Genomic DNA, 13517 nt, shown 5'->3' on the forward strand with positions numbered 1-13517 from the left:
AGATGGTTCCACCTTCACCTTAGACATAAGCTATTGAAGGAAGGCCACTTCTTCATGAGTTAAAGTGGTTGCTCCTGATTCACCTTTTGAGTCAGCCTCTGCAGGAACAGCTTCTGATATGTGAGCCTGTGTGCCTCCTTCATTCCTTTTACCCTTTCCTTTGGTTGGTTTTCCATGTAGAAACCAACAGGTCTCCTTGATATGCCTGGGTTTACCGCAATACTCACACCTCACTTGTTCCTTAGTGGAACCAGGGAATATTTCACTGGATGATTTTACAGTCATGGCCGACCTACTGTTTGTAGCAGTAGGTGCAAGCATGACATGTCTGGGCTTTCTTCCTGCTGAATGTAGGAGTAAGACTGCTTCAGGGAAGGGAATGGATCTTTACAGAGGATTTGAACCCTCGAGATCATATTCCACATTAAATCTGGCCAAGAAATCAAGGACTCTCTCCTTCTCCATCAACTACTGGATCTTTCCAGCATCACTGGAGCACTCAGCCTGTAAATCTTGGTATTAATCAAGCTCTTGCCACAGGCTGCCCAACTCAGCATAGTATTGAGCAACAGTTAATTCTCCTTGTTTGATCTCATGAATCTTCTTCCTGATTTCATAGATCTCGTTCCCAACTGTGAGTATGTTTGGGCTACTGCACTCCATATTTTCCAGGCTGTGTTGAGTAGTAAATACCCTTTTGCTATGCTTGGCTGTATAGAGTTTAGCAGCCAAGACATAACCAGGGAATTCCCCAGTTCCCATTGCCTGAATTCAAATGAACCTGGTTTTGGTTTTGTACCTTTTGACTCCGGTGATATATTCTTCCAGCCCCCTGGCTTTGATGAACAACTTGCAAGAGCAGGACCAAGCAAGATAGTTGCTTCCATCAAGCCTAATGGGACTGATTAACAGGGAAGGATTATCAGCGGGTGTGGCAGTCCAGGTTTCAGCTCTGGCTGAGCTTTCTGTCACTTTGGATGACCTGGTTTCCTCTGGCTGCAACATCTTGCTGCTGTTTGTCCGTCCTTTTCAACCTAGCTTTGATACCATGTAGGATTTGATACGAACAATGTAAATGGAAGATGAAAAATATTATTGCTGCCTCCAGATTAGATGACCAGACCCTTCTCCTATAGGGCTGGGAAATCTGTACATTTAGGAATATGCCTAAGTAAACAGATTATACAATCAAGAATATTTACAAGATACAATAGGATCTTTCCAAAAAATGAGGATATGATTGTGAATTGAGGATATGATCAGATCCTGCAAGATATGGGAACTTTCTGGATTTAGGAAGATTTGTAGGATTGCATAGTACTAGATGAAGATTTGTAGGGTTGCATAGTACTTGATTATTCAACAGTGGCACTATAGCAACTGCATGTTCAAAATAGACAGATGTAAACCCATTCTGAAGCTCAAAATTTCATTCAAGACATTTATTTGGCTTCATCAGCTGGGGGGACACACATCTGTTGGAATCACACAATGTCCAATCCTTGTGTAAGGTGTAACCCACATCACTTCTTCTAGCAATTTGCTTTTTTCATTTAAATTTAGTTCATGAATCTTGGTGAGTTTATTCGGAAGGAACTTTGGATTCTTCTCTCCCCCCCGAACCCCTCTTTCTTCAGAAAAAGGTACATCCATGTTAATTAAATATGTAGAAGTATATTCCTGGGTCAATTGTTAATGTTTTGGCTTTTTCTTTGCTTTCCTGTGACCTTTATTTTATATTTTACCTTCATATCATACAAATAATACTGCATGATGCTGCCCACTGCTTTTTGTCTTTGCACCTCTTAGATATATTTTTAACCCAGTTTAATATATAAAATTCGGATACCTCTGCTCTAGGGTGTATGAACTACTATTTCAATTGACAGTGAGTATTTGCCCTTTTCCCAGGCTGAAGAAGCACAAAAGTTGCGGAGACTGCGGAAGAGGGAGAAAGCAGAAAGCATGCGTTTATTAGACATGGAGAGAAGACTAAAACAACGGGTAGACGAAATGAGAGAAACACAAAAGAAGGTATGTTCAATCATCTAATTTCAATTTTCTGAACTCTTACCAGAAACTCATTTTTTTAACCTCTTCTTTGTGTTGGCTTTAATCTCTCTCTCTCTCTCTCTCTCTCTCTCTCTAAGAAAGAAATGAAAGGAAAGAAAAGAAAACGTTTCAAGTTAGCAGGCGATGAGTGCATGATATCCATGATACTGATTTTCTTTTACATTAATTAGGATGAAGAGAACATGAACTTGAAAGATCAACTTCGTGCTGAGGTTAGGAAGGAGCTTTCGCAATTGGAAATGGAGTGTCCAGATATGGCTTCATTGTTGTGTAGCCTAGGAATCCTTGTGAGTTGTAGAGTTCAGCCTCTTCCACATGAGGTGAGTTGGATGTTCATTTCCATGTATCAGTTCTTATTACTGTAGTGGAAATGAGTCAATAATTTGAGACTAGTTATGGAACAACAACAAAACTTGATCCCTCTAGGTGAGGTCAGATGTGTGGATTCTACCTCACAGACCAATCTCTATTCATGCCTATATCTTCTTTAATGTCATTATATTCCATGTTATGCCTAAGAGTTCTTTTACCAATTTTTCTTTCTTTGTTTTTTTTTTTCTGTTGCTTTAGCTACTAACTTCTCCTGTTCCATTTAACTCTCCTTACACTTGTGTCTATTAGTATTTCTCCCAGATGTCCAAACTATTTTTTAGATGTGTCTATTCATCTTGCATATATTGTCTTTAATGTGTCATTCCTACCTCATTATGAATTATCTCATTTCTAATTATCTTTTTTCTTTTTTTTTTTCGCTTGGCTTCACATCTATGGTTACATTGAAAGTAGTTACTGTGATTATAATATTTCCTTGATACAGTCTATCCTGTTTCTTTCCATACTTGGATTGGCTTCTTGTTCTTTATCAGGTAAAAATTTCAAAAAAGTTGGTTAGTATTTTCAAGAAATGCATTTTTGTAGGAACAATTTTAAAGAGGTGTATTACGTGTTTATTATTGCTGTTCTACCAAAGTTTAGAACACATCGCATACCATATTTCCTGTTCCACATGTTGATTTGACCATATACAAGGAGTATGGAGTACTCTGAAAAACCCCTGTCCACTTCCTGATTTGCTGGATTCATACACCTCTGTTGAATTCTCTGTCATGTTGACATCTATTGGATGCACTTAAACATCTCCTAAATCTGCTGACCACATTTAGAGAAATACCTATAATCTATCCAACTACTCATATGTTTGCAGGGAGAGATTGATGATCGTCTCAGGGATGGCAGGTGAAGTGGATTGTGGGAACTGGTGTGGTCTTTGGGTTGAACAATTAACTATTATTATAGGATAAAAATGCTTGTGGGGGTGGGCAGGCGGTGGTTGGCTGGGTTACTGGGTGAAGGGGCTGGCAGTTGGGGCCAGCAAACAGTAATGGTATTATAGTTCCGTTAGTTTTTGATGATGCCATTTACTGAATATTTGAGGAAGGGCTTTAGTTGAGAACAAGCTTTCTAGAATTAGGTAGGTAGCTGCAATTTGCCTGATGATGAGGATAAGACCCTACACATGCAAATATTGAAGGAGGTTTGGCCAATTTACACTAGGTTATTTTGTGAGTTTCACTGGCATAAGCTGGACCTTGGTGTTACCTAGCTCTTGAATTGAAGCTCATGTGTCCCATACTGGATATTCATGTTTTATGTGACCTGAAGTTTTATTTGATTTAGATGTTGTGTTTATATGTTTCCTTGAAAAATGCTATGAACCTTTCATTCAGGCATTAGTGGGCAATTAAAGGTGGAAATTATCGGGTCCAATACCATGCATTGGTTTAAAGGGAGTTGGAATAAACCTGTTTAGGAAGCATATTATTGCTATTTTTTTTACCATACCCCTATCGCCTGTCATTTCTGCTTGTGGTCATATTTGTGGGGGGTCACCTTACAAAAAAAAAAAAGACGTGATCCATCCTATTTATGTTTTCATTTCTAATATTTTTTGGAGTTAATGTGATCTCACTGCCCATTATAACTTACAGGTCCGAGCTGCATATAAACGAGCATTGCTAAGCTTTCACCCAGACAGAGCTTCTGGGTCAGACCTTCGGCAGCTGGTCGAAGCTGAGGAAAAATTCAAGCTTATTTCACGCATGAAGGAGAAGTTTTCGTATACTTATTGATGATGAGGCTCAAACGTAGGAACGTTTTAGTTTCAGCGAAAGAAGTCAGTTTTGTGCCTGCTTGGAGGCCTCCCATTCTTTAGATTCTATCAAAAGAGTAGTAGTTAAAATGCTCTGTACATGTGTAGTAAGTAATTTCCTAAATAGTAGTAGTAGTAGTAGTTTGAAGCAAAGCGATTTTATCATGTCCAAAGCAATTATCGCCTGAGCCTGACAGACTTGTGAGAAAGAAACACGTTAAAAAGGCCAGATCTTTGCTACTTGTGTTCTTCTGGCCACGGCGTCTGCATGAAAATCAGTCTTTTACGGTTCAAAATGAACATATATACATATATATATTTAATATTTTGTATCATGCATTAACGAAGCGACACAAGTATCATAAAATGTGTTAAATTCTAGGACCTCTTGGGAATGGTTATTCACCATATGAATCTGAATCTGAATTTGAATTTGAAATTTAGTATTTGGAAATGTTACTATTGAAGCATTGGAATTTGAATCTGAATTCACCTTAAGATGTTAAGAATTTAAAACACTAGGCAATCCAACACTATATTTGTTATTAAGTTACAATGAAAGGTTATACTGTTTATTTCCTCACTGTCTATTACACAAAAGGAATGAAGCGATTACTTCTCACTAGTCATGAGCTTTGATGCACAGAAATATTGAAACAGTGTTTTTGAAACGTTATTTATCTCAAAATTTTATAAAAAATATATATATATATATTTAGACTTTTTATAACTTTAAAAAAGTTTTTGAGTAATTTTTTAATATTAAAAATACGTTTCTGACTATCTCAATAATCATAAAGTAATTTTGTCTTTATTGTCTAAACAAATTATGTTAATGATAAAAGTAATTTGTGTTTATATTTAATTAAATGAAAGATAAAATTTATTTTATGTTTGATTGAGTAATTGTTTTTATATTATAAATTATATTTATAAAAAAATATTTACATTTTTTTAATTATGCATTTTTTCTTTTTTTTTTAAATATATTTTTTCATTTTATACCGTATTTTTTTATTTTTATTTTCGTGTAACCTAGGCGATGTTTTTAAATGAGTATATATTTAAATAATTTTTAGAACCAATTTAGCAGGTGAATTATCCCAAATATATTTTATGCTGCAATGGAAAAGAAAAGAGAACTTTGAGAATGCTTTTAATAAATATATAATAATAGTAATTATAAAGTCCACGACACTTTATATCTGCTAGCCAAGAGATACTAACTTTAAATACAAGTGAAAAGAGAAGAAATACACAATCTCATACTCAATACTACCCATAAAAAAAAAAAAAAAAAGGCTCTCATCAAAATATGGTAGGAAGTGAACCATCAAACTCGTCCATCAATGTCGCAGAATCCAGGAGGCATGGAGCTTAAATTTGGGTGGGAGATGAATGGAGCATCATCTCTCTCTCTCTCTCTCTCTCTGTCCTTTACGCTAACCCATAAATAAATCAAAATAAAGAAGGGATCAGAACCATTATTATTATTATTAACTATAACTTCTCCGCTTCACAGTTCACACCACTATTTGGCCTTTAAATAGATTTGCTTCCTTCCCACAATCACAAACAGCAAGTGAAGTAGAAGAGTTTGACAGCTGAGAGCCAGCAGCTACCCACCATATATATATATATATATATATATATACAATGGCCCGTTCCTATGGACGCATCCTCCAAAGCAGGAAGAAACCGGAACCTGAAGATGTGACTACTGAAGATGAGCCTACTGAAGAAGAAGTTGAGATGCAACAGGAAGCAATTGTGAGGGCGAAGCAGAAGAATACAAAGGCGGATTTGGTTTTGTGCTTGGCTGCTGCAGTGCCTGTGATTTGTGCTGTGGCCGGCCTTGGCCCGACAGCCAAGGCCGTGAGTTGGGGCGTGGCTGCCGCTGTGGCTTGGGCTGCTCTAAGCTGAGTGAAGGAGGTCCCTGAATCCTGAACAACACAGCCAGCCAGCTAGCGACGGCACAGCGTATTTGGGTTTTGGATTGGCTGTTTTGAGTTTTGGATCAATTAACGGTGTTTCTCTATAAATCAAGATAAATGATTGTTTTGGCATTTGTTTGGGCACCAACGAAATTTAACTGATGCACCTTTTTCTTTACCAATAAATTCCATTAATCAATTATGTGTGTGTGTGTGTGTGTGTTGATATAATCTCGACAACACAAATCCTTTATCTCTGATTCAAGCCCTGCTTTTGCATTTGCAGCAAGAGGTCAGAAAATCTTGGCTTATAAATTGCCCTATAATTACTGTATGCGAAGCAACTAATAGTGGTGTTTTCTATCTATAAATGAAGATAGATAAATGTCTTGGCTTTTGTTACGTTTTGATCCTATTTATGTTTTGTTTTTGAGTCTCATACGACGTTCTGCCAAAGCTATGAGAATAAAAGTTACTTATAATGTAATATATAATTTTTATAGTGCAAATTTTACATAAACGAACGTCAAGAGTTCCGTGAGCATTGGACTTTCTTGTACCAATTTTTACAATACAAATTCTTAGTATGGAAATGGCAATGGCAATTTATAGACCTTTTTTTCTTTACTAACATGTGAAACGGTGTGAAAAAAAGAAATTATTATGTTGTTTGCATTGGACAATATAAGATTTGCCTAACTCAAACAAAATCAGAGGGGGGGGATGTGAGCTCCCCTGCATGCCCACGTCATGTAACAGATCACTCTCTATAAAAGAATTCTTTTTGTAAGCAATGTACATGTTTCAAAACCTTAATTATATAATTTGTTTAAAATATAAATTAAAAAATAATGACATAAGAAAAACTATAATAAGAATTATTATTTTGATATTTTTCTTAAAATTTATAGGGTAAATTATAATCATCAACTTACCCATCAATTTGAAGGTTATTTTGACACTACAACTCAAATTTTGCGTATTTTAAAGAATATAAAGCTTAGAGTTAAAACATATTTTATTCTTTTCAAATGCTGTAGTCATACAGTACTTCAAAACCAAAAACCAAATTAAATAGAATTGTGAATTGTAAAAGAGATCGTCTAGGGATGCTGTTATATATCAAATAATTACAAAAGCAATGTCATGACTTTAATATAAATCTACATATATATAAATTAAAAAGAAGAGAGAGACAGAGAGAGGGGGAGGGGAGGGAGAGAAAAGGCTAATATATATATATATATATATAGTGTAAGGCCCAACATTTAGGCCTCATTTTGACAAGGCCAATGGGAGTTATGTAATACCTCAAAATTTAATATAAAGGTTGGATGATGCCATAAAGTGTTTTAAATGGAAATTTTGAATTTAAGTGCAAATGGGAATGATTTTAAGGACTCAAATGCAAATATCAAAGGATAACTTCTCTAATAATAGGAATAATTATAATTATAAATGCTTATTTAAGAAGCTTTGTGTTGGAGAAATGGGATTGGAGGATTATCCCTAAAAGTCCTAAAGCTTATGATGATAATAATTACTTTTACCCTTAATTCAAAGTAAGGAAAACTTGGAAGAATTCTATTGGCTCACCAAAGCAAATGGATAAGAAGGGTTGTCTTGGAGGCCACGTTAGGAGCAATTGGAGGCATGAGATTGAAGAATGAAAGGCTTCTAAAGGAAGGAAGAATCAAGTGAAAGAATTTCAAAGATAAGCCATCATTACTAGGGAAGAAAAGTAGATAAATTAAAGGCTTGTTTGAGAAGCCTTGAGTTGGTAAAGGATAACGTCTCTAAATGAATGTCATGATAAAAGCTTGTTAGGAAAGCTTTGAGTTGGTAAACTTTCATTGGAAGACTTATGGTCATAATAAAGGCTTGTGGGAGAAGCCTTGAGGTGGAAAGATTGTATTGGGTAATCGTATTCAAAAGTCTTAAACCATGATTACCTTTATTTCTTAATTCAAAAGTAAATGGAGTTGGAAGCATGTTATTGGCTTGCTAAAAGATAAGGATAAGATGGGTTGAATAAAGGGTCACGTAAAGGGCAAATGGAGAAATGAGATTGGAAGAAAGGAGAAGCTTGAATAGGAAGATTGGTTATAATGATTAAAAGTCTTAACTTGGGAGACTTAACTTGGGAGACTTGACTTGAGAGACTTAACTTGTAAGACTTGAATTGACTTGCAAAGGAAGGAGAAGATGGAGCTTATCTTGAAGGTCGCGTGAAGGTGTACTTGGAAGCTTAGGATTGGAAGAAATGAAGGCTTGCTTGAGAAGATTGCAAAATTCCAAAGTTGTGATGATTATTTGGGTGGAAAATGAGCAACTTGGTGGCCAAGTAAAATCTTGAGGATTTGGGCATTTAAAGGCTATATAAAGGGGAGGAGGAAGGGCCACGAGAAGCAAAGGAGAAAGGAAAGAAAGCAAGTGCAAGAAAAAGAAAAGAAAAAGCAAAGAAGGAAAGAAAGAGAAACCAGATTGGAAATCACCAAAAACGGAAAATAAAGCTAAAAGGTAAGTCACTGTTCTTTTCGTAGGGTCGTAGTACACTAAAAGGGGAGTTCGTAGGTTCAAACGGAAGTCAAATTGGAGTTAAAATGAAGGAGTTATGGCCGTTTTAATTTTGGGTTGCAAAATAGAGAAGGGGTAGCGCGTGGCCACCCTTTCGGGGGCCCGTGAGGGCGCATCCGACCTCCGTTTAGCCTGAAATTTTTACAGTTGTTCTCCTATTCTAATTACCTACAACCCTGTGTAGAAATATTTGAGGTTGGTTCACTGAAATCTATTATTTCTGTAGAAACAGCCCCTAGTGCTCGAAACCGGGCTGTAAACCGTGCTATTGAAGGGAAAACGATCAAGGTGAGTGGTTCTTGTGCATGCTTCCTCTTGATCATTCTTGGTTTCATTTGTGAGTGGTCCTTATGCATGCTTCTTAATTCCTATTGATCATTCTTGGTTTCCACTTGTGGATGGTTGTTGCTTGCATCTCATGATTCCTTACTTTCGAGCATTTCTTTCCTATTTTGCTTGATCACGGAGTTCGTTGTTATGGTTCGTCGATGGGATTAAACATGACTACTCTTGCTCGTAGCTTGTGGATTGCATATTATATTTTCCTTGGTTTGTGCATCGTGCCTACAAGTGAGGTCGTGCCTACTTGATATTCCTTAGTTTGTACATATTCCTTCTGCTTTGTCCTCAATATGTTGTTTGGTGATAGTTGCTATTGGTGGATCGAGAACTTGTTGGCTGCTTGTTGGGAACATCACGAGGATCGAGGTGGTAATCCCGTGCCCAGAGGTGGGGCCGTGCCTAGAGGTGGGTCTGAGGGGTTGGACCACGATCCCGTGCCTATAGGTGGGGCTGAGATGTTTCACACAAGTGCCAACGGGCATAGTGGTGGCTCGTAATCCCGTGCCTAGAGGTGGGGCTGAGGGATTGGACCACAACCACATGCCTAGAGGTGGAGCTTAGCCTGGAGGTGAGGCTGTGAGGTTTGACATAAGTGCTGGAAGGGATGATGGTGACTCGGGGAGGTTTTATTTTGATATGGTCTTGGAAGGTTTATACTTAATTCTGCTTGTTTCCTGGCATAACTACATATTGCTCTTGCATGCACTGTTTCTTTCTTTCTTACCACTCACTTAGATATCATTATCTAACTTGGGTGTTTCTTACCCCTGGGGCATTCATCGTCCCAGCTTTATCAGAAGTGTCAAGCATTACAGGTTCCAGGTTAAAGCGTGAGCAAGGAGGTGGAGCTTCACTAGCTTTGGGATCTTGGATTCATTATGCACCCCTGTAACCGAAGTAATATATTGTGAATAGCAGTTAGGGTACTCAAAGTTTGTAATAAAAGGATGCCCTACAGTTGTACTACATTAATAAGTTATGTCTTTCCAGAGTGTTAAGAGTCTTTTACATTTCTTGTACCTGGTAATGAAATCTAGTGGAAACCCATTTTATTTAGCTTTGGTTAAGCTTGCAGGTTCGATCTAATGCTTCCGTTGGTAAGGGTTTTCATAACGCCCGTAGGTGAAGTTAGCTTGTATTTGATATCATAATGGTATTTGGAAAAGTGGGGCGTTACAAGTTAGGCCCAAGTGATTTTTAGGTCACACCCCCCCCCCCCCGGCGGGGGCATTCTGCCCGTTACACTCTCACTCTCACTCTCTCACTCTCTCATTTTCTCTTCCAAGAACTCTTTGTAAATTACCAATTTTGTGAAATTCAATCGTTGGATCTTAAATTCAACCACATTTTTATCGTGAAAGCAACCCCGATCACAAGAAGGTAGGTCTTTTAGTTTTATTAGCTTTATTTTTAGCTTAAATTCTTGGTTTATGTATGTATGTGTGGTTGGTTTGGCCAAAAGTTTGAGCTTAGATCTAGAAAGATTCGACTGTCGGATCTGGTCGATTTTTGGGTATGTTGGTCCATGGGAGTAAGGAAGTTGAGTGGTGGTCTCAAATCGCCGAAAAATGCTAATCGTGGTGGCCAATGGCAATAAACAGTTTGCTTTTCAAATCTGGTCAAAAATTAAAAACAAGATCTACAAATATCTAGCGATTTGATTTGACCCATTTTTGTATATATTGACCTTCGTTGCTTAGCGGTTCTAATGGTAGGTTTTGATCATGGAAATTTTCAACCGACAGTGGTCGTCGGTGGCAACCGTTATGGCCGGTTTAGGCTGTTTTGCATTAGCCATGGGTCAGTAGGGCCCAGTTGGCTTAGAGGCTGGTCAAGTGTGCTCAATGTCAGGTCTAGCTAGTTGTGGCAACCTTGAGTCGGTCCAAATCTTAGGTGACTTTGATCTTGTGTTTATTTAATTCTCAGGTGATTTAATAATTTTGTTATGTGACTTTGACGCCCCAGTCAGGAGGCGTTTGAGGGAATTCCAAATCTTCATTATACTATGAGTAGGTAAATTGCATTATAGTGGTAATTGTTGCATTCATATTTCTTGTCATCCCGTTATTCTATATATAATATTCACGATTTCATTCTTAACTGCATATGGGACATTGGAACCCATATTGTCTTATCTATGCGTGTTGATAGTTGTAATTGATTGCATTTCTATTCATATGCACCACGTATACTTTTGGGCGTGCGGTTGGCCGCCATTATGTTTATGTTCGGGCGTGCGATTGCCCACCAAGATGGAAATGGTTCATGTTCGGGCATGCGACTGGCCGCTGACATGTTCATGATCAGGCGTGTGATTTGGCCGCTATCATGTTCATGTTCGGGCATGCGATTGGCCATTATCATGTTCATGTTTGGGCAAGCGCTTGGTCGCCAACATGGAAATAAGAATTATGGTTCTAGCTTGGTGTCCTAAATGTACATGTTTATTTATCATCTCATATATTGTTATGAATACCATTGGTCATGACATGACATAATGATTATTTGTTGATGCATTGATTCTAAATTTCCCCCATTATAATGCTTGCTACCCCTCACTAAGCTAGTGTCAGGCTTACCCCTAAATATTTCAAATTTTGTAGGTTAGCGTCAACTGTGACGGTAGGATCATGGTAAACGATTCCATTACACGTACCTTAGGCACACTCTGGTTACAACATGTACACCTCATCTCATGGGAATTGGGCATGGGGAAGTTTGAGTTTCTTTCTTATGTAAATTAGAAAACGTTGAATATTGTAAGTGTATGATGAATTTGGCCCGGTGGGAGCTTTCTTTTTAGTATAAATATGATGGCAATATTTTTGTGATGTAATTGAAATGTTCAAATGTCAAAGGAATATATGTATGCTTGTTATTCCTTATTAGAGTTTCTGGCTTCTTAAGGGTAGTACCAATCATGGTCCTTGAATTTGGGTCATGACAAAGTTGGTATTAGAGCTTAAGCTTTAGAACCTTAGGAAATAAAAAAATCAAAATGATACGACACGTGGGTGCATGACTAAGGGGTTAAACACTTTCACATGCATTGTATTGCATACATGGTAGCTCAGAGTAAGTTTTTAGGCAAAATAGGTATGGATATGAGTCGCGACATATTCACAACCTTACTTTACCAAGGACTCTAAGTCCCTTTTTGCATATCATGATTGTGCATGTGAAATTTTATGTGATGTGGCATATTATTTTGTTTCATATAATGAGTCAATCTAAATGTTGTATACAGGAAAATTATGCCTCCTAAGACTCGAGGCGGTGTGAACTAGATACGTGGGTGTGGTGGTCGTCGTGGCCGTGGGAGAGGACGGGCCACTTCTGCCTTACCTGGATTTACTTGGGGTGCCCATTGTAGACAAGCATGTAGGTACGTTGAGGAGCAACACTCAAGGGATGGGGCCACACCAGATGTGCGGGATCAGGGGGTGGACCAATACAGCCCACCCCATTTTGACAGCATTAGTAGTAATAGTAAGGTGGAGCCAGAACAGTTTCTGCACAAATGTAAAAAGATTATTGATGCTCTAGGCTATAGGCAAAAGAAAATGGTAGAATGTGTTGCCTTTCGGTTGGAAGGCCCAGCGTACACCTGGTATGAAAATCTAAAGGCAGCCAGACCACTAGGTACACCACCATTAGAGTGGGAAGAATTTACTAGCAGGTTTAGGAAGCGGTTCATTCCTGAGGCCGTGAGGAGGACCAAGGCTCGTGAGTTTGAAGAGTTAATGCAGACAACTGACATGAAAGTGGAGCAATATAGTGATAGGTTCACTTACTTGGCAGACTTTGCTACCAAGTTGGTGGCCACTGAGGAAGGAAAGGTGGAGTGCTTTGTGAATGGGCTAGTGGAACCTCTTTCCAAGGCGGTGGTTCTTTCTCACCTCCCCACATATGTCAATGCAATGAATGGAGCCATGATGATAGAAAATAGGACAATGGAAGGGCAAGCCCAAAGAGAACAATGTAAGAAGGCTAGGACAGATGCCATGGGTTAGGGAGGTAGCGATTAGCAGCCACAGATGAGGAGACCCCAATAGTAGAGAGGCGCGAACCCTAGTGGACAGGGGCAACGACTACTCCTTGATGGAGGAGACAGATAGCTAGAAGGGTTCAGAGGGGATGGCTAGGGTGGCAGGGGGATACCATCCTACCCTACGTGCATGAGATCTCACTCTGGCCCATGTTGATGGCATGTCAGAACTTGTTATGGGTGCGGTTAAGTGGGTTATCTTAAGAGAGAATACCCTTATGCCAAACAAGAGATAGGTTATGGAGTCGAGCGTGGAGCGAACCAGGCGACGCTGCTTTAGACCCAAGCTCCAGTTTTGCCTTTACCCCTACCCTTAGGTGGTAGAGGTCAAGGAGGTAGAGGCCAGGGTGGCCAAGCAGGAGGCGATAGTAGGGGATACGCAAGAGTCTTTGCT

The 13517-nt window shown here is 38.6% G+C and overlaps 1 protein-coding gene and 1 long non-coding RNA gene across 5 annotated transcripts in view; both read left to right on the forward strand.

Annotated features, from left to right (window-relative positions):
• Positions 1 to 4462, forward strand: part of LOC127797122 (uncharacterized) — a 68171-nt gene extending 63709 nt beyond the window's left edge. For 2 of the 4 annotated variants that reach the window (XM_052329692.1, XM_052329693.1), the window contains 3 exons: positions 1912 to 2034; positions 2244 to 2393; positions 4062 to 4462. In XM_052329692.1, the coding sequence (XP_052185652.1) occupies positions 1912 to 2034; positions 2244 to 2393; positions 4062 to 4202 (414 nt within the window). In that variant the 3' untranslated portion in view covers positions 4203 to 4462. Of the gene's footprint in view, positions 1 to 1911; positions 2035 to 2243; positions 2394 to 4061 lie in introns of those variants that run through there. The other 2 variants (XR_008022131.1, XM_052329694.1) reach the window with 2 other exon arrangements.
• Positions 4463 to 8458: 3996 nt separating this feature from the next.
• On the forward strand, positions 8459 to 9998 carry LOC127798405 (uncharacterized). Its single transcript, XR_008022382.1, has 3 exons — positions 8459 to 8676; positions 8966 to 9021; positions 9864 to 9998. It is a non-coding gene; the product is annotated as an uncharacterized LOC127798405 (long non-coding RNA).
• Positions 9999 to 13517: the final 3519 nt, after the last annotated feature.

Source organism: Diospyros lotus, chromosome 3 (assembly GCF_014633365.1).
Source record: "Diospyros lotus cultivar Yz01 chromosome 3, ASM1463336v1, whole genome shotgun sequence".
NCBI lineage: Eukaryota > Viridiplantae > Streptophyta > Magnoliopsida > Ericales > Ebenaceae > Diospyros > Diospyros lotus.